At 41.3% G+C, this 21,020-nt stretch overlaps 1 protein-coding gene across 5 annotated transcripts in view; it reads right to left on the reverse strand.

Moving 5' to 3' along the window:
• Positions 1-6,204: 6,204 nt before the first annotated feature.
• LOC128701640 (irregular chiasm C-roughest protein-like) overlaps positions 6,205-21,020 on the reverse strand; it is a 215,778-nt gene continuing 200,962 nt past the window's right edge. For 2 of the 5 annotated variants that reach the window (XM_070101638.1, XM_070101640.1), the window contains exons 10-11: positions 14,827-14,937; positions 6,207-6,495 (exon numbers count right to left, since the gene is read on the reverse strand). In XM_070101638.1, the coding sequence (XP_069957739.1) occupies positions 6,479-6,495; positions 14,827-14,937 (128 nt within the window). In that variant the 3' untranslated portion in view covers positions 6,207-6,478. Of the gene's footprint in view, positions 6,496-14,826; positions 14,938-21,020 lie in introns of all 5 variants that reach the window. The other 3 variants (XM_070101637.1, XM_070101636.1, XM_070101639.1) reach the window with 3 other exon arrangements.

Consider the following 21,020-nt stretch of genomic DNA (forward strand, 5'->3'; position numbering starts at 1 on the left):
AACCTTTTTTTTGGGGGTTTTTATTGGCTGCGTGTAAAAAACCTTTTTTTTTGGGGTTTAAATTAGGTTTTGGTGTAAAAATAAACCTTTGTTTTTTGATTCCCGGTGGGGTTAAATTTTTAAAATTGGTTATTCGGTCCTTAAATAACCTTTAATTTTTTTATTGGTGTGTGTAAATAACCTTTAATTGGTTTATTCCCGGTCCTTAAAACCTTCAATTAATTGGTTATTCCCGGGCCCTTTGTAAATACCTTTTTAATTAATTGGTTATTACCCGGCTGCCGTGTAAATAACCTTTAATTAATTGGTTTTAGGGGTTTTAATTTAATTTTGGGGGTTATTCCCCGGCTGGTTTTAAAAACCTTTAATTAATTGAAATTGGGGTGCCTTTTAAAATTTTTTTTTTTTCCCCCGGGCTTTCCTTTTAATTCCCTGCCGTGTAAATAACCAAATGATTCCCCGGCTCCCGGGTTAAAAAACCCTTTATTAACGGTTTACCCGGCTGCCGTGTAAATAACCTTTAATTAATTGGTTATTACCCGGCTGCCGTGTAAATAACCTTTTATGGTGGTTTTCCGGTTGCCGTGAAAATCCAAATTTTGGTTTTTCGGCTCCCGTGAAAAAACCCAATTGTGGTTTTCCGGCTCCCCGTGAAAATCCTTTTAATTTTTGGGTTTATTCCCCGGTTGCCGGTAAATAACCAATTATGGTTTCCCGGCTCCCTGAAAAAACCCTTTTGGTTTTTTATTCCCCGGATCCTTAAAAAACCCTTTTAAATTTTTATTTTATTCCCGGTTTTTAAAAAACCTTTTAAATTTTGGTTATTCCCGGGGGGTTAAAAAACCTTTTGGTTATTCCCGGCTGCCGTGAAAATAACCTTTTTAAGGTTTTTTTGCCGTTAAACCTTTTAAATTTAAATTGGTTATTACCCGGCGGGTGTAAATACCTTTTTGGTTTTTCCCGGCTGCCGTGAAATCCTTGGGGGTTATTCCGTTTGGTGAAAATAACCTTTTAATTTTTATTTTTTCCCCGGTTGAAATAACCAATTGGTGGTTTTTCCCCGGCTGCCTTAAAATCCCCAAAATTGGTTTCCCGGCCCCGTGTAAATAACCTTTAATTAATTGGTTATTACCCGGCTGCCGTATAAATAACCTTTAACTGGTTATTCCCGGATCCTGTAAATAACCAAGGCTTTCCCGGCTGGGAAATAACCAATTTTGGTTTTCCCGGCTGCCTTAAAAAATAATTTTGGTTTTTTCCCCGGCTGCCGTGAAAATCCTTTTAGTTTATTCCCGGCTGCCGTGAAAATTTTTGGTGGTTATTCCCGGCTCCCGTGTAAAAAACCTTTTTTTTGGGGTTTTCCCGGCTGGTGAAATAATTTAAATTTTGGTTATTACCCGGCTGCCGTGTAAATAATTTTTTTGGGGGTGGTTTTACCCGGCGGGTTAAATCCTTTAATTTTGGTTTTGGCCCCGTGTAATCCTTTTTTTGGTTACCCCCCCGTTTTAAAAAACCTTTTTAACGGGTTTTTCCGGCCCCCGTGAAAATCCTTTTTAATTGGTTATTACCCCTGCCGGGGCGAGCATTTGTTTTTTTTTTGTTTTTAATTATTATTATTTAGTTCACAAAAATTGCCTTTTAAAAGGGTGACATTTGTCGCTATACAATGCCATGATCCTGGAGGGGTCTTGATCCCAGATCTACCCCTATCCTCGCCTACCTATTCCCTACTTTTTTCGGGGGTCAGATACCCTATGGGTTTAGATCTTTCCAGTGAGAACAATAACAATATAAGTAATACCAACAATAAATATTTAGGGAAGTTCACCTTTTATCATAGAAAACTTCAGTTTCCAGTAAAAGAAAACAAAATTTAGGTGGTAGCCTTATTTATTTACAAATAATATTCTCATTCGGTAACCCAGGATAACCCGATAAAGTTGGGTTCTTATCAAGTATTGTATGGCTTATTTCCATTAGTTCCTTTAATCCTCTCCCCCAGGATACAACCCACACCCAGGTACCTATTTACTAGGCTAGTAGGGGCGACAGGTGAAGGGAAACATGACCACTTGAACCCCAGACTCGTCAGTGTGCGAACTGAGGCTGCTTCTACCTGAGTCACTACACAAATTTATGATTATTATAATCATAACAAAGCGACCAGACACGAAGTCATTTCTTAATTATTATTATTATAATCAAGGGGGAAGCGCTAAACCCGGAGGATTATACAGCGCCTGGGGGGGGATGTGGAAGGCATTCAGGCTTAATTCGGGGAACTGGAGCACAGATCCAATTCCCTAAATCAAGAGCCCCTCACCAACATCAAGGAACCTTCCTTGAGGGGCCTAGTCATTTCTTAAAATTCCATACATAGAACTGTAACTACACACGACACAAAAAATACATAATTAACGTAGAATATGTAATTTGACCCAAGATAACAAGATTATTTACCCGGATGGTTAGTAACCCAGGATAAACCAACAGTCCATTATACCCAATGGGGTGAAACAGCGTCTGGGGAATCAGATCTAAGGGTAAGATAGGTCTAATTCCTTGGAACAAGAGCCGTTCACCAGCATCAAGACATCACCTTAAAGGATCATGTTTGATACTACAAATGTTCAAATCATTTTCTTATCAATCTTCATTCCCAACTATATTAGAATCGGGGATACTAAACCCGCAAGGGCCACAGCAGACGAGGAATGAGATACGTACTTGCACTTGGTCCGAGGAATGATGAAAAGTCAGATTTCCTCGAGGAATCCTTCACCTGCGACAAGGTGGTGATTTAATCTTCCAGTCTTTCCTCCCTTAGGCTTCTTACACTGTGTGGGTTTTTACACCCACTACTGTCTAGCCTTCTTACACCCACTGCACTGTCTAGGCTTCTTACACCCACTGCACTCTCTAGGCTTCTTACACCCACTGCACTGTCTAGGCTTCTTACACCCACTAGTCAAGGCTTCTTACCCACTGTATTATTATTATTATAAAGAAGCGCTAAACCCGGAGGATTATACAGCGCCTGGGGGGATGTGGAAGGCATTCAGGCTTAATTCGGGGAACTGGAGCACAGATCCAATTTCCTAAATCAAGAGCCCCTCACCAACATCAAGGAACCTTCCTTGAGGGGCTTACCCACTGTAGTCAAGGCTTCTTACCCACTAAAGTCTAGGCTTCTTACACCCACTACAGTCTGTGTTTCTTACTCCCAATACACTAGTCTGGGTTTCTTACACCCACTAGTCTGGGTTTCTTACACCCACTAGTCTGGGCCTCTTACACCCACTAGTCTGGGTTTCTTACACCCATTACACTGTTTAGGATTCTTACACCTACTACACTAAGCTTCTTACACCCACAACAGCCTGGGTTTCTTACACCCACTACACTGTCTAGGATTCTTACACCCACTACGTCTAGGATTCTTACACCCACTATGTCTATGATTCTTACATCCACTACGTCTAGGATTCTTACACCCACTACGTCTAGAATTCTTATACCCACTAGTCTAGGATTCTTACACCCACTACGTCTAGGATTCTTACACCCACTACGTCTAGATTTCTTACACCCACTAGTCTAGGTTTCTTACACCCACTAGTCTAGGTTCCTTACACCCACCACATTGTCTAGGCTTTTTACACCCACTACACTGTCTGGGTTTCTTACACCCATATGTCTAGGATTCTTACACTCACTACAATGACATCATCTATCCCTGTCTATTTAATATGAAAATGAATATATTTGGGGATAATGATTGAACACAGTATAAATTTCACTTTACTATTCCTTATAACAAAAGGAAACAATATTTACATATACAATGGTAACAATTTCGGAGGATAATCTACTTACTGAGTGAGTATCTCAGTGTGTATACATCAAGAGGTGTGTCTATGTACGTACATAGATACACCAAGAAATGTATCTATGTACGTTCACTAAGAAGTGTGTATCTCTAAATGCATATACACTAAGAGGTGTATCTGTGTTTATACACTGCTAAGTGTGTATGTATATATACATCAAGAGGTTTATCTGTGTATACACACCTCAGTATATATATATATATATATATATATATATATATATATATATATATATATATATATATATATATATATATATATATAAATATGTTTCAGCGTACATATCCAAATTCCCTATGTTAGGATTTAAAATACTCTTAATGTTAGTGTAGAGTTGTAGCAGTAATAACCCACGTGTAGTCGATAGGCTGCACCCTAAACTAACATCATACAGCGTGTATCATTAACTACGACATTCACAGAAATACGCAGAAGAATGAACAATACACCGCATATTCCAGCAAAAAATAAGCGTATTGATCAACCGTAAACATCCTAATATTAAAAATATATTGATCTACATAATGTCGTGTGTTTATATGTATATATATATATATATGTATATAAATGTTTGACATCAAAATATGCAAACATAAGAATAACTGTACACTATTTACAAAGGAACTTAAGTATGTTCGAGTATATACACCAGGGTATGAGGTGTATGTCTGTGTATATACACAGATGTGCATATCTGAGTATATACACTGAGAGCTTAGCTTTACTCTTCATTTTAGGTATTAAAGTATGCTTGGTTAGGTGGATAGTGGATAGACTTTAAACTTAATAAACTAACCGACCAACCAAAAACTTACATCGGGACAACGTTTCTGTTTGTGCCGGAGCGAAACGTTTGTGTTAATCAAAGCTTGTGCTGTATACAGTCTGTCTTCTTTTTTCTCACACGTGAAGCGACGTGTTAACACGGGAGGTATGGAGGATTGGGGGCAAATCGGAAGTAATTAGGTTCGGTCCAAGGAAAGGGAGCATTGATCCAATTCCTTGAATCAAAAGCCAGTCACCAGCGTCATGGAACCTCCACTGAGGTAACACCTAGATTTTTGGAAATGGAAAACGAGCATTTTCCGGCATGAAAGGTTTTGGGTACGATTTATTGCTCAAGTAATCAATTTCAAAAATTAAATTTTGAACATCTGAACACTCTTTAAATTGGGAATTAAATATCAAATATCTTAAAACTATTTAAATTGTTAAATAATCAATTTCAGAATTAAATATCTTAATACTAAATATTTTTAATTGTATTTACGTCGATGTTAGCAAGATGGTGGTATTACCCATTTATTATTATTATTATTATTATTATTATAAACAAACGCTAAATCCATATGGGTATTAAAACGGCAATGTGCAAGTAACTTGGCATGTCAACAGACCAATGAGATGCCTCGTGGATCAAGTAGGCTTGCTGCAGTGTTCCTTCTTTGATCGAGCCCTACACCACTTCTTGTCATGACCCACGCGGGTTTAGCGCCTCTCACATTATAATACATAATACGAACACATTAGAAAACTTATTTCTCGTGTATATTTCCACATCCGAGGGCGATTTGAAGCGGGTTTTTTTTTTCAGTAACCTTTGAAACGATGGGGATTTAGGATAACTGGATAATTTGGTATTTCTCATTATTTTTTATTGATTGTTGAGTACTGCCAACATCTTCCTTCATCACTGCCAACATCTTCCTTCATCACTGCCAACATCTTCCTTCATCACTGCCAACATCTTCCTTCATCACTGCCAACATCTTCCTTCATCACTGCCAACATCTTCCTTCATCACTGCCAAAATCTTCCTTCATCAAAGCATCTTCCTTCATCACTGCCAACATCTTACTTCATCACTGCCAACATCTTCCTTCATCACTGCCAACATCTTCCTTCATCAATGCCAGCATCTTCCTTCATCACTGCCAACATCTTCCTTCATCAATGCCAGCATCTTCCTTCATCACTGCCAACATCTTCCTTCATCAATGCCAGCATCTTCCTTCATCACTGCCAACATCTTCCTTCATCAATGCCAGCATCTTCCTTCATCACTGCCAACATCTTCCTTCATCACTGCCAAAATCTTCCTTCATCACTGCCAACATCTTCCTTCATCACTGCCAACATCTTCCTTCATCACTGCCAAAATCTTCCTTCATCACTGCCAACATCTTCCTTCATCACTGCCAACATCTTCCTTCATCACTGCCAACATCTTCCTTCATCACTGCCAACATCTTCCTTCATCACTGCCAACATCTTCCTTCATCACTGCCAACATCTTCCTTCATCACTGCCAACATCTTCCTTCATCACTGCCAACATCTTCCTTCATCACTGCCAACATCTTCCTTCATCACTGCCAACATCTTCCTTCATCACTGCCAACATCTTCCTTCATCACTGCCAACATCTTCCTTCATCAATGCCAGCATCTTCCTTCATCACTGCCAACATCTTCCTTCATCACTGCCAACATCTTCCTTCATCACTGCCAACATCTTCCTTCATCAATGCCAGCATCTTCCTTCATCACTGCCAACATCTTCCTTCATCACTGCCAACATCTTCCTTCATTACACTTCAATATCTCCTGAAATACAGAAAATAAGTAACATTTTTCTTGCTAAGAGGCGTTAAACCAGCAGGGGTCACACAGCGCCTGTGATATAGGAGGAAATTAGCTTTGATCCGAGGAAAGAAAGTGCACCTCCAGCTCTTTGAAGAAAAAAATACAGAAATACAGGCAACCACTATCAGACAGTCCCTCGGGGATACCTAATAATAATCCCCTTCCCTCTTGTAATTACAGTATATATACCTTACCCACTTTCACCCTGCTTCCCCTCCTCCCTGCTCCTTCTTCCTGCTTCTCCTTCTTACTCTTCCCTGCTTGTTCTTCCTACTCCTCCCTGCTCCTCCTTCCTACTACTCCCTGCTCCTTCCTGCTTCTCCTTCATACTCCTTCCTGCTTCTCCTTCTTCCTGCTTGTTCTTCGTACTCCTTCCTGCTCCTCCTTCCTGCTTGTCCTTCCTATTCCTCCCTGCTACTTCCTGCTTCTCCTTCCTACTCTTCCCTGCTTGTTCTTCCTACTCCTCCCTGCTCCTTCTTCCTGTTCCTTCTTCGTACTCCTCCCAGCTTCTCCCTCATACTCCTCCCTGCTCCTTCTTCCTGCTTCTCCTTCCTACTCCTCCCTGCTCCTTCTTCCTGCTTCTCCTTCCTACTCCTCCCTGCTCCTTTTTCCTGCTTGTTCTTCCTACTCCTCCCTGCTCCTTCTTCCTGCTTCTCCTTCCTACTCCTTCTTCCTGCTTCTCCCTCCTACTCCTCCCAGCTCCTTTTTCCTGCTTGTTCTTCCTGCTCCTCCCTGCTCCTTCTTCCTGCTTCTCCCTCCTACTCCTCCCTGCTCCTTCTTCCTGCTTCTCCCTCCTACTCCTCCCTGCTCCTTTTTCCTGCTTGTTCTTCCTACTCCTCCCTGCTCCTTCTTCCTGCTTCTCCTTCCTACTCCTTCTCCCTCCTACTCCTCCCTGCTCCTTTTTCCTGCTTGTTCTTCCTACTCCTCCCTGCTCCTTCTTCCTGCTTCTCCCTCCTACTCCTCCCTGCTCCTTCCTGCTTCTCCCTCCTACTCCTCCCTGATCCTTTTTCCTGCTTGTTCTTCCTACTCCTCCCTGCTCCTTCTTCCTGCTTCTCCCTCCTACTCCTCCCTGCTCCTTTTTCCTGCTTGCTCTTCCTACTCCTCCCTGCTCCTTCTTCCTGCTTCTCCCTCCTACTCCTCCCTGCTCCTTCTTCCTGCTTCTCCCTCCTACTCCTCCCTGCTCCTTTTTCCTGCTTTTTCTTCCTACTCCTCCATGCTCCTTCTTCCTGCTTCTCCCTCCTACTCCTCCCTGCTCCTTCTTCCTGCTTCTCCTCCCTGCTCCTTCTTCCTGCTTCTCCTCCCTGCTCCTTCTTCCTCCTACTCCTCCCTGCTCCTTCTTCGTGCTTCTCCTCCCTGCTCCTTCTTCGTGCTTCTCCTCCCTGCTCCTTCTTCCTCCTACTCCTCCCTGCTCCTTCTTCCTGCTTCTCCTCCCTGCTCCTTCTTCCTGCTTCTCCTCCCTGCTCCTTCTTCCTCCTACTCCTCCCTGCTCCTTCTTCGTGCTTCTCCTCCCTGCTCCTTCTTCGTGCTTCTCCTCCCTGCTCCTTCTTCCTGCTTCTCCTCCCTGCTCCTTCTTCGTGCTTCTCCTCCCTGCTCCTTCTTCCTGCTTCTCCTCCCTGCTCCTTCTTCCTGCTTCTCCTCCCTGCTCCTTCTTCCTGCTTCTCCTCCCTGCTCCTACAAATCCATGAGCCAAGAACCAGTGTGGTTATACAGTTGTTATAGATACTTTAACATTATTAATGAGGTCTTTACATGCTTTGAAAAATAATGGGGTTACCCACTTATAGTAACAGTCATAATGACGTACAATTATGCAATATGTTTTTATTCAAATATTATGTTGCTGTATTACAAGGTGAGTACTGTAAATTATTTATCTATAAGAACACTGCATTATTAATTTTTTTAGTAAAAGGGGGACATAATTTTCTGTATATATCCCAGCTCTTCAGAGATACATAATGAATGAATTTTTGAAAAATTATTTTGGATGTAATAAAATCTAGAATAAAAGGGTTATAAAATTATGAAGCAAGTAAAAATAAGTTTATTTAGATAATAGTAACTGAGACATGCATAATGTATCAGTATTTTATTTATGTGGGTATATGTAATGTGTGTTTATATTATACTGTATTTATTAAAAAATAAAGTATATTGATTGACTACTACTACTACCACCACCGCCACTACTACTACCACCACCACCGCCACTACTACTACTACTACTACCACCATCGCCACTACTACTACTACTACTACCGCCATTAATACTACCATTACTACTACCACTATTACTACTACTACTACCACCACCACCACCATCACTACTACTACCACTACCACTACTACTACTACCACCACCACCGCCACTACTACTATAGCTAGCTTTGTGTAGAAAAAAAATGAAATCAGTGAAAGATCATTATCTACTGAATCAAAATATAGAAACAAAGATATATGGTCATTCTGGACGAAGATAAAACAGTAAAAGAACATAATCAAGAATTCAAATATTGTTGATGGTACAAGCAACGCCGAGATCTTACAATTTTTCACTGATATATTTTTTTGTAGCTATAAAAACACTTTATATGGTAGAATATAATTTCTTTGGTTAAAATTCACAATGTTTTCTTGAGAAACATAAATTTAATTATTACAAAGTTAAAGACACTAAAAGTAACTCTTTCGAATCAGCTAATTATGGACCTGTTATATTTTATTGATTGAAATTAATAATTACAGACCTGTTATGATATCTTATTGAAATTAATAATTAAGAACCTCTTATGATATCTTATTTATTGAAATTAATAATTAAGAACCTCTTATGATATCTTATTTATTGAAATTAATAATTAAGGACCTGTTATATATTTTTTATTTAAATTAATAATTAAATACCTGTTATATCTTATTTACTGAAATTATCTGAAATTCATTTGCTGGACATATTAAAAGGGATCATACTTTTGGCTGATGTTTGGTACTGAGAGAAACTATTAATCTTTACGTGAAGAAAGGAAATTATTTGCAGCTTTCATGGCCCTGAGACATTTATTATGGTCGACCAATTTATTTAAGACATATGCTTATTGATGTTATATATTTTCTTTTGTGCATTATTTAAGAAACCAGGAGGCAAGAATTGTGTGGAAAAATCGATGATTGTATTATGAACAAGGGAACATCCTCCCACCTTTGATTTTTAAATTGCATACTGATCGGGTTTCCCCCCTCTGCTGCTCCTCCTCTCTGATCCTCCCCCTGGTTCCCCCCTACTGCTGCTCCTCCTCTCATCCTACTGTCCGGTTCTCCTTCTCCCCCTCTTGTCCTCTGTCCTGGTTCTCCTACTGCTGCTCCCCCTCTCATCCTGTCCCTGGTTCTCCCTAATGCTTCTCCTCCTCTCTGATCCTACTGTCCCTGGTTCTCCCTACTGCTGCTCCTCCTCTCTGATCCTACTGTCCCTGGTTCTCCCTAATGCTTCTCCTCCTCTCTGATCCTACTGTCCCTGGTTCTCCCTACTGCTGCTCCTCCTGTTCCTGGTTCTCCCTATTGCTGCTCCTCCTCTCTGATCCTACTGTCCCTGGTTCTCCCTACTGCTGCTCCTCCTCTCTGATCCTACTGTCCCTGGTTCTCCCTACTGCTGCTCCTCCTCTCTGATCCTACGCCCCGGTTCCCCCTCGCCCCCTCCTCTCTGATCCTACTGTCCCTGGTTCTCCCTACTGCTGCTCCTCCTCTCTGATCCTACTGTCCCTGGTTCTCCCTACTGCTGCTCCTCCTCTCTGATCCTACTGTCCCTGGTTCTCCCTACTGCTGCTCCTCCTCTCTGATCCTACTGTCCCTGGTTCTCCCTACTGCTGCTCCTCCTGTTCCTGGTTCTCCCTATTGCTGCTCCTCCTCTGACCCTTTGTCCTGGTTCCCCCTTTGCTCCTCCTCTCTGATCCTACTGTCCTGGTTCTCCCTGCTGCTCCTCCTCTCATCCTCTGCCCCGGTTCTCCTCCCTTCCCCCTCTGATCCTACTGTCCTGGTTTTACCCCTTTTTTGCCCCGTCTTTTCCCCCTTGCTTCTCCTCCTCTCTGATCCTACTGTCCCTGGTTCTCCCTACTGCTGCTAGTCCTCTCTGATCCTACTGTCCCTGGTTCTCCCTCTGCTTTCCTCTATCCTACTGCCCCTGGCTCCTAATGCTTCCCCTCCTTTTGATCCTCTCCCCTGGTTCTCCTTCCCTTTCCCCTCCTCTCTGATCCCTGCCTGGTTCCCCCTAATGCTTCTCCTCCTCTCAACCCTTTGCCCCTGGTTCTCCCTACTGTCCCTCCTGTTCCTGGTTCTCCCTTTCTGCTCCCCTTCCCTCTCCACTTCATGGTTCTCCTCTCTCTCCTGTTCCCCTCCCCCTTCACCTCTCCCCTTCGTCTCAAATAAATTTTTATACCTTGTTCTTTCCTACTATTTATTTAAATTTTGATTATCTTTTTCTTTCTCTCACACGTTAAACCTCCCCACCCCACACTTCACTTCCACTCCCCTTCCCCCTAACACCATCGTCTATCCCCCCTCCACCACTCTACACTTACTGTTACACTAGCTTCCCCTTCCATGCCTCCCGCCCCTCCATCCCTCCTCCTCCTCCCCCCCCTAGCCAACATAAAGCAACTCCTGTTGGACGGCCTTTTTGGGCTCTCGTTATACCCCTTTCCCTTTTCTTCCAGGTAAAGATAGAAGTGGAGGAGGAGGAAGAGGAGGAGAATGAGGAAGAGGAAGCTGAGGAAATGAATGGGGGAATTGACTATAAGACGTTTTGAAAATTATTCTTTTTTGGGGGGCCCTTTAAACCCCGGGTTGCAGCGTCTAAATTGGGGATAATCAGGTTTGATCCAAGGAAGGGGACGATATCTAACAGTAAAAAACTATAACATAAACAGACAACATTGTTTCAGTCCCTCCAACCTTGTTTATTAATCTCTTTCACTGCCTCTCACACACATTCTCTCTCTCTCTCTCTCTTACTTTATGTTTCTATCCGTCCCTTTCTTCACCTATCATAACAAAGTGATGTTATTCTTTGTAATAACAAATATATAACTGCAGTTGTCTCATTACCTATTTATTATTATTGGTATAGTCATGGGAAAGTGCTAAACCCATAGAGGTCCAGAGAATGGAAGGTAATAAAATTTCATGGAAGGAGAGGGTAGCTCCAACTCCTAGGAAGAAGAGCCTTCACCAGCACCAAGACAGCAATAAAGTGAACACAAACTTCCATGTTATTTACATTCCTGAACCCCCCCCACCCCAAAAAAATCACAAGATTAAACTCAACCTAAACATAGTCTTCTCTAATTCATGGTACTGGAGATATCACCTTCTTTGAATCAAACATGATTGTCTTGCATCTTGACCTAAACCTTTGTTCCACTTAAACCCTATAAAACCCTGATTGTATCACATCTTTTAAAACCCTATAAAACCCCTGATTATACATCTTTTAAAACCTATAAACCCGTTGTATCCATCTTTAAACCTATAAAACCCCTTTTTTTCCCTCCAAAACCTATAAAACCCTGATTGTATCACATCTCTTAAACCTATAAAACCCCTATTTATCCATCTCTTAAACGCTAAAAAACCGTTGTATCATCTCTTAAACGCTATAAACCGTTTTTCCATCTCTTAAACGCTATATAACCCTGATTGTATCACATCTCTTAAACGCTATATAACCCTGATTGTATCACATCTCTTAAACGCTATATAACCCTGATTGTATCACATCTCTTAAACGCTATATAACCCTGATTGTATCACATCTCTTAAACGCTATATAACCCTGATTTACCCCATCTTTAAACCTATAAAACCCCTGTTGTATCCTCTTTTAAAACCTTTATAACCTGATTGTATCACATCTCTTAAACGCTATATAACCCTGATTGTATCACATCTCAAAGCTATAAAACCTTTTATAAATCTTTGCTTTTCCCTGATTTAAACCCCTTTTTAACACTAAAACCCCCTGTTTATCACATCTCTTAAACCTATAACCCTGATTTAAACCATCTCTTAAACTATATAACCTGTTTATCCATCTTTTAAAACCCTATAAAACCTGTTGTACCCTTTTTAAAGCTGTGCAACCCTGATTGTATCACATCTCTTAAACGCTATATAACCCTGATTGTATCACATCTCTTAAACGCTATATAACCCTGATTGTATCATTCTTAAACGCTATATAACCTAGTTGTTCATTTTTCGCTAAAACCTATTTTTATCACATTTTAAAACCTATATCCCCGTTTTATCCCATCTTAAACCTAAAACCCCTGATTTTATCACATCTCTTAAACCATTAACCTGTTGTATCCACTTTAAACCAAATTAACCTGATTGTATCACATTTTAAAAACTATAAAACCCTGTTGATCCTCTCTTAAACCTATATAACCGTTGCCACATCTCTTAAACGCTATATAACCCTGATTGTAACACATCTCTTAAACGCTATATAACCCTGATTGTAACACATCTCTTAAACGCTATATAACCCTGATTGTAACACATCTCTTAAACGCTATATAACCGTTGAACTTTTTAAAGCTATATCCCCTGATTTAACACCCTTTAAACGCTATAAACCCTGATTTTCAATCTTTTAAAACGCTATATAACCTGATTGTAACACTTTTTTAAAATACCTGTTGAACTCTCTTAAACGCTATAAACCTGTTGTAACCACTTTTAAACCTATTAAAACCTGATTGAACCCTCTCAAAAACGCTATATACCTGTTGCACATCTCTTAAACGCTATAACCTTTTTTAAACCCATCCCAAACGCTATATAACCCGTTTAACATCTCAAACCTATTCCCTGTTTTTCCATTCAAAAACCTATAAAACCCCCTGTTGAACATCTCTTGCTAAAAACCCTGTTGACATCTCTTCGTTTTAAAACCCGTTGGGAAACATCTCTTAAACCTTTCCCTGTTTCTAAATCTGCCTTTTCCTTTTATCTCAATCCCCCTGACGCTGCAAAATTATCTCACATCCCCCTGACCTAAAACCTTATCTCCACCCTAAAACCTGAAAAACCTTATCTCACATCCCCCTAGACCTAAAAACCCTTATCCCCATCTCTGCCTTTTAAAAACCTTATCTCCATCTCGGGGCCTGCAAACCTTATCTCATCCCCTAGGCTGAAAATTATCCCTCTCTGACCTGCAAAACCTTATCTCATCTTTTTGGCTGCAAAAACCCTTTTCCCCCCCCAGCCCGCAAAACCTTATCCATCCCCGGGGCCTATAAACCTTTCTCACATCTTAATCAAAAACCTTATCCCCACATCTCTGTTTCAAAAATTATTCCATCTCTAGACCCCATAACCTTATCTCAATCTCTGACCTGCAAAACCTTATCTCACATCCCCTGACGCTGCAAAAATTATCTAAAATCTCTGACGCTAAAAACCTTATCCCCCATCTTGATCAAAAAACCTTATCTCACATCCCCCTGACCTGCAAAAACCTTATCCCCACTCCTGACGCTGCAAACCTTATCTCACATTTTGGCTCAAAAACCTTTTCTCCATCCCCTGCGCCAAAACCTTATCTCACATCCCCTAGACCCCCAAACCTTATCTCCATCACCTAGATTTTCCCAAACCTTATCCATCCCCTAGACCTGCAAAAACCTTATCCACTCCGGGGCCTGCAAAACCTTATCTCACATCTCGACGCTGCAAAAACCCTTTTTCTCCATCTTAGACGCTGCATAAACCACCCCATCCCCCTGCCTCAAAAACCTTATCTCACATCTCTAGACGCTCTATTATCTCACATCTAAACCTTATCTCACATCACCTAGACGCTGCATAAACCTTATCTCACATCTCCTAGACGCTGCATAAACCTTATCTCACATCTCCTAGACGCTGCATAAACCTTATCTCACATCTCCTAGACGCTGCATAAACCTTATCTCACATCACCTAGACGCTGCATAAACCTTATCTCACATCTCCTAGACGCTGCATAAACCTTATCTCACATCTCCTAGACGCTGCATAAACCTTATCTCACATCTCCTAGACGCTGCATAAACCTTATCTCACATCTCCTAGACGCTGCATAAACCTTATCTCACATCTCCTAGACGCTGCATAACCTCCCAGGATTTAGCGCATTCCCAAGACTGGAACAGAACTGGTGGAGAGAGAGAGAGAGTGGCTGTGCCACAGTGGACGGGAAGCACTTAGTCAGAGGAGGTTTTCTGTGTGGGGTTGCGAGGGCAGACTCACCTTTACCCTCAGGTTGTCGCTTATTGCAGAAGAAGAGTGAAGAGAGACCCACAGCCATGACCAGCAGCACCGTCACGCCTCCAGCAACCAGCACCACCGGCACTCTGCCTGCTGACACACACACAATAAATATTATAGTTTTTTTTATACATTGTAGTGCAAGACAACTTGACTTCACTGTTTTTACATTCTCAGTCTTGACGGATGACAATAATTGTGACTGATGTTTTGTTTTTCTTTTTAGTGTGTGACAGCAGGGAGGGAGGGAGGGAGGGAGGGAGGGAGGGACGGAGGGAGGGAGGGAAGGAGGGAAGGAGACGGGAAAGCAGAGAGGGAGGGAAATTAACATTATGGAATTTCTAAAGCACTGACTTGGTTAAAGATTACAAACCTTTATATAAAATCTCCCATTTAATTCCCCATAAAACACACACACACACACACACACACACACACACACACACACACACACACACACACACACACACACACACACACACACACACACACACACACGCACACACGCACACACGCACACACACAGACGCACACACGCACATACACACGGAGAGATACACACGTCTATCAGTCCTAAAAATAATAAGTAAATGAAATCAGTACTATTCATTAAAAGTTACAAATGATCAGCCACACTAAAAGTTATTTATAAAATGGAACTGAGGTCTCTGAAGACTATCAGTAATTGCACAATCCATAGCCAAATCGGCATTAATAAAGACTAGGATACGATTTTTGACACTATCCATCAGTCAGTAGCACTGCAAGCTCCACAGAGAGGAGCAGGATTCCCTATGTGCTGGTGACCATGACCGATGTAAGTTGCCTATCCTCCGAAAAAAAATCTCATTATTAGGATTCATGTAAAACCAGTAGGATCACACACACAAATCCTACATAATACTTCTAAGCTTGTTGTTTGCAGGACCCATCGACACCACCAGTTCGTCATTACACAACCAGGGTTATAGGAAATAAACTATGAAACCATCAATAGAAAAGCTGTCTGCATTCAAATATAGGTTAGATAAATACACAGGAAAGTGGAACAGAATTCTTCCTCCGTAGGCTACGCGTGTCGTAAGAGGCAATTAGCAAGAGGCTAGCTAGTAACCTCTTCTCCTGTATACATTACTAAATTTAAAAAGAAAACTTTCGTTTTTCTTTTAAGGTTACCCTGCTTCAGTGGGATACGGCCGCTGAGTTGAATTAAAAATGCACGAGTCACAGGGGTTGGATTTGAGTGAGAGCTGAGTTAAAAGGGTCATCAAATCTTATTCCTTGGGTAACACTGATAATGATTTGGGCGAATGTTGTTTAGTGGGTTTGGGTTTGACAAGTATGAGCCAGTAGGCCTTCTGCAGTGTTTTATGTGGCGAAAAGTGGCTGTGTCCTATGCACTAACAGAGCTGCCAGCACATGAGGCGGGGAAAATAACAATGTAGACAACTTTAACGTATATCAAGTGTTACATCACGTATTATGTTATGAGTTGTGTTATGTGTTACGTTATGTGTTATGTCATGTGTTATGCAGGACACTGCATTGTTTTAATGATTTTTATGTAAAACAAGGGATTTAAACTGAAAAAAAGTGTTCCATTATTTTATAAATAATGTCATCAATTGTGGGAATATTTAGAATATCAAGATTCACGAAATGTTCGTGAATCTTGAAATAATTGATTCACTGATCAGTGGTAGGTAACGAGATCACAACCAAAGAACCCTAGTTCGAACCTAAGGGAGATGCAGATCTGCGCCTATTTCCTTACACCTACCGTCCTTATTCACCTAACAGTAAACAGGAGCTTAGGTGTTAGCCGACTCTTGTGCGTGGCATCTCAAGAAAAAAAAAACGATGGTGGTACTTCTCAGACAGGGTCAGGGTTTGAAACGAAATAAGGAAGGACAACTGCTCTTTAACCTCTAAATTTATCTATATAAAAAATAATATCATGTAAAACTAACATTATTACTGGAGTAAGTGCAGGTAATAATTCACAACATGGGATCAATGTAAAATTTCATTGAATCCTGCGCATTTTTCCACCTGGGAAACTGTGATTCATATATAAATATTTATGCTACACGTAAAGAATTATTTTTTTTTTAAGGATTATGTATTAATTTATAATAAGACTATAATGGAGGTAGTTGTGTAAGATTTGATTATGCCATCAGATCATTTTGTGGTGAAATATTGCTGGATAATTACGTCTTAGACTACATCAGACTGTATGGTATCAGATCAAGAGGATTGACCTAGTGGAAATAACACCCAAACATTAAGAAATAAAATACTGGATCAATTCTGGGAGTTGTAAACAGGTACCTGGGTGCAATAATAGTGTGTTGAAGAATTGAGACATTTATGCAACATATGGGAATCTTTACTGAGGAAACATTTCGCCACACAATGGCTTCATCAGTCCAATACAAAGTAGAAATGGGTAAGGAGAGGAGGAGCTTGAGGAAAACAGTCCCTCAGCCTGGAATCGATGTGTTCAGCGCATCACTCTTGTAGGAAGTACAGCATAGGGCCAGAGAGGTGGCTTATATACTGCAGTCAGGTGAGTGGAAGCAGGAGGACCTTCCACTAGTGTAAGTAGGTCGTCGTCCAAAGGTTGGACAAGCGTTGAAGATGTCTTTGTACAAAGATCCCATGATGTTGCAGTGTCTGACAGATGTGATAAATGGTTTTGAAAACCGACAAGTATATAAGCCACCTCTCTGGCCCTATGCTGTACTTCCTACAAGAGTGGTGGACTGAACACATCGATTCCAGGCTGAGGGACTGATTACCTCAAACTCCTCCTCTCCTTACCCATTTCTACTTTGTATTGGACTGATGAAACCACTGTGTGGCGAAACGTTTCTTCAATAAAGATTCCCATATGTTGCATAAGTGTCTCAATCTTCAACTTGTCGGTTTTCAAAACCATTCATCACAAATAATAGTGTTGTAGGTGGCACCCTGTGCAATGCAGTATATATGGGTATGTCTTCTTGAGCCTGCTGTCCCTGTTTACCTAGCAGTTCACAGCTACCTAAGTATCAGTCGAATGTTGTGGATGGCATCCTGGGTGGCAGTAGCAAACCTCAGGTACGACTCCAAGATCAACAATGGTACGATAACTCTTCAACTCTGATTGATAATACAAACGGTGGAAATAATAATAATAATAATAATAATAGTAATAATAATAATAATAATAATAATAATAATAACGACTGAAACACACAACACAACACAACACACACACACACACACACACACACACACACACACACACACACACACACACACACACACACACACACACACACACACACACACACACACACACACACACACACACACACACACACACACACACACACACACACACACACACACACACACACACACACGCACGCACATCCCAGCTGTGTCTACAAGCACCAGTCAGCGGAACGAACGCCCCAGAGAAAATATTGACAATTATACCAGAAAAATGGGTCAAATTATCGTTCATTTTGGTCACAGAGAAAGAGTAGGAACCGCGCAGCAGCCGGTGCAATATTGCTCACTCATATACCAACTTACACCAACCACAATGCATACATAAACATTATATATATATATATATATATATATATATATATATATATATATATATATCGTGTGTGTGTGTGTTTATATCCTTGATAATGGTTAATGGGGTTTAAAGCCTATCAAGTATACGGGGGTCATTAAGGCTACATGTCACCTGTTAGCCAACAGGCTAGAATATTGTAATCCCTAAGTTGGGATTACAATAAACTCGCAGTATATACACACTGGGATAATTAGATTAATGCAATACACCTAACTTACGTACACCTCACGGTGTATGTATCCTATGTTGTACATTATAACGACTCCCATAATACTGAAGCTAGAGCATCAGGCGCATATAACAGGAAGGGCACTGCAATGGATCAGAGAATACCTGACAGGGAGACAACAACGAGTCATGGTACGTAATGATGTATCACAGTGGGCACCTGTGACGAGCGGGGTCCCACAGGGGTCGGTCCTAGGACCAGTGCTATTTTTGGTATATGTGAACGACATGATGGAAGGGTTAGACTCAGAAGTGTCCCTGTTTGCAGATAATGTGAAGTTAATGAGGAGAATTAAATCTGATGAGGACCAGGCAGGACTTCAAAGAGACCTGGACAGACTGGACACCTGGTCCAGCAAATGGCTTCTCGAATTTAATCCTGCCAAATGCAAAGTCATGAAGATAGGGGAAGGGCACAGAAGACCACAGACCGAGTATAGGCTAGGTGGCCAAAGACTGCAAACCTCACTCAAGGAGAAAGATCTTGGGGTGAGTATAACACCGAGCATGTCTCCGGAAGCATACATCAACCAGATAACTGCTGCAGCATATGGGCGCCTGGCAAACCTGAGAACAGCATTCCGATACCTTAGTAAGGAATCGTTCAAGACACTGTACACCGTGTATGTCAGGCCCATACTGGAGTATGCAGCACCTGTTTGGAACCCGCACTTGATAAAGCACGTCAAGAAACTAGAGAAAGTACAAAGGTTTGCGACAAGGTTAGTTCCAGAGCTAAGGGGAATGTCCTATGAAGAAAGATTAAGGGAAATCGGCCTGACGACACTGGAGGACAGGAGGGTCAGGGGAGACATGATAACGACATATAAAATACTGCGTGGAATAGACAAGGTGGACAAAGACAGGATGTTCCAGGGAGGGGACACAGAAACAAGAGGCCACAATTGGAAGTTGAAGACACAAATGAGTCAGAGAGATATTAGGAAGTATTTCTTCAGTCATAGAGTTGTAAGGCAGTGGAATAGCCTAGAAAATGACGTAGTGGAGGCAGGAACCATACACAGTTTTAAGACGAGGTTTGATAAAGCTCATGGAGCGGGGAGAGAGAGGGCCCAGTAGCAACCGGTGAAGAGGCGGGGGCCAGGAGCTAAGACTCGACCCCTGCAACCACAAATAGGTGAGTACTGTACACAGAACATAACTCCCTCACAATACACATTTCCTATACAGCTGCGTGTTTTTTTAATACTATATGAAGTATGCTGGTGTATGTTGTATATCCTCTCTGAGATTTCAACACATACTTAAGTATCATGGTGTCTTCAACGGTAACACAACTCCAGGGTATAAGAATCTAGCAGAAAGTTATACCTGGAGTATGTCTGCACGGGATATATTCTCCTTAATGTTCCTTCCTGTGTAACAATGTTACACTGTGGGTGTTACCACCCCCACACAACACTACATTAATACCACCCACTGCTGTCCACTACCACTACTACCACACCCTCACCACCATTACCACAACCAATCACTGTTAAAATCCTCGAGCCTACACGCCCAAAATTTAACCCCCATCCCGTGATCAAAACGTAATCACTTTACTGACCATCAGTGTAGGTCAATCCCTCCTTCCTTCTCTTCGTCACCTCCCCTCCCCCTTTTCACTCTGCTTCCTTCAATCCTTCCTTCCTTCTTTCTTTCCCTTCTCCAGTCTTTTAAGCTTCACCGGACAAGACTTGAGGCCAGACTTCAGAATTTAAGTTGTTTTAAAGTCAAGGAAGCGGTGGCGGCAGTGATGGCAATATGATTGAAGGCAGTAGAGGCCACAGTCTTGAACCAGCAAAATTTAAGTTGTTTACCATATTACTTGAGTGTCAGTATGAACTATAAACATTATTACAATAGCCATAAACATCACTACTAACATCAACATGAACCATAAACATTACGCCCAACACTGCAACATACACTATAAAAGTATATTTTGTATTCGGCGACAAGATATACACAAGAACTGTCATCTTTAAGTGTCCCAGCGTAAAACATGCAAGTGTATATGTATACACACTACCTCACACTATACACACCATCACACATACTATGCACACCATCGCACACTATACACACCATCGCATACCATACACATCACACACTATACATATCACATACTATACACAACACACACACTAGCTCACACCACACACTATATACACTACTTCACATTATACACATTATCACACACTATACACATCACATACTATACACACCACACACACTATACACACCATCACACTATACATCATACTATAGACACCGCTCACTATAAACACCACACAAAGCACAC

This window comes from Cherax quadricarinatus, chromosome 78 (genome assembly GCF_038502225.1).
Source record: "Cherax quadricarinatus isolate ZL_2023a chromosome 78, ASM3850222v1, whole genome shotgun sequence".
Taxonomy (NCBI): Eukaryota; Metazoa; Arthropoda; class Malacostraca; order Decapoda; family Parastacidae; genus Cherax; species Cherax quadricarinatus.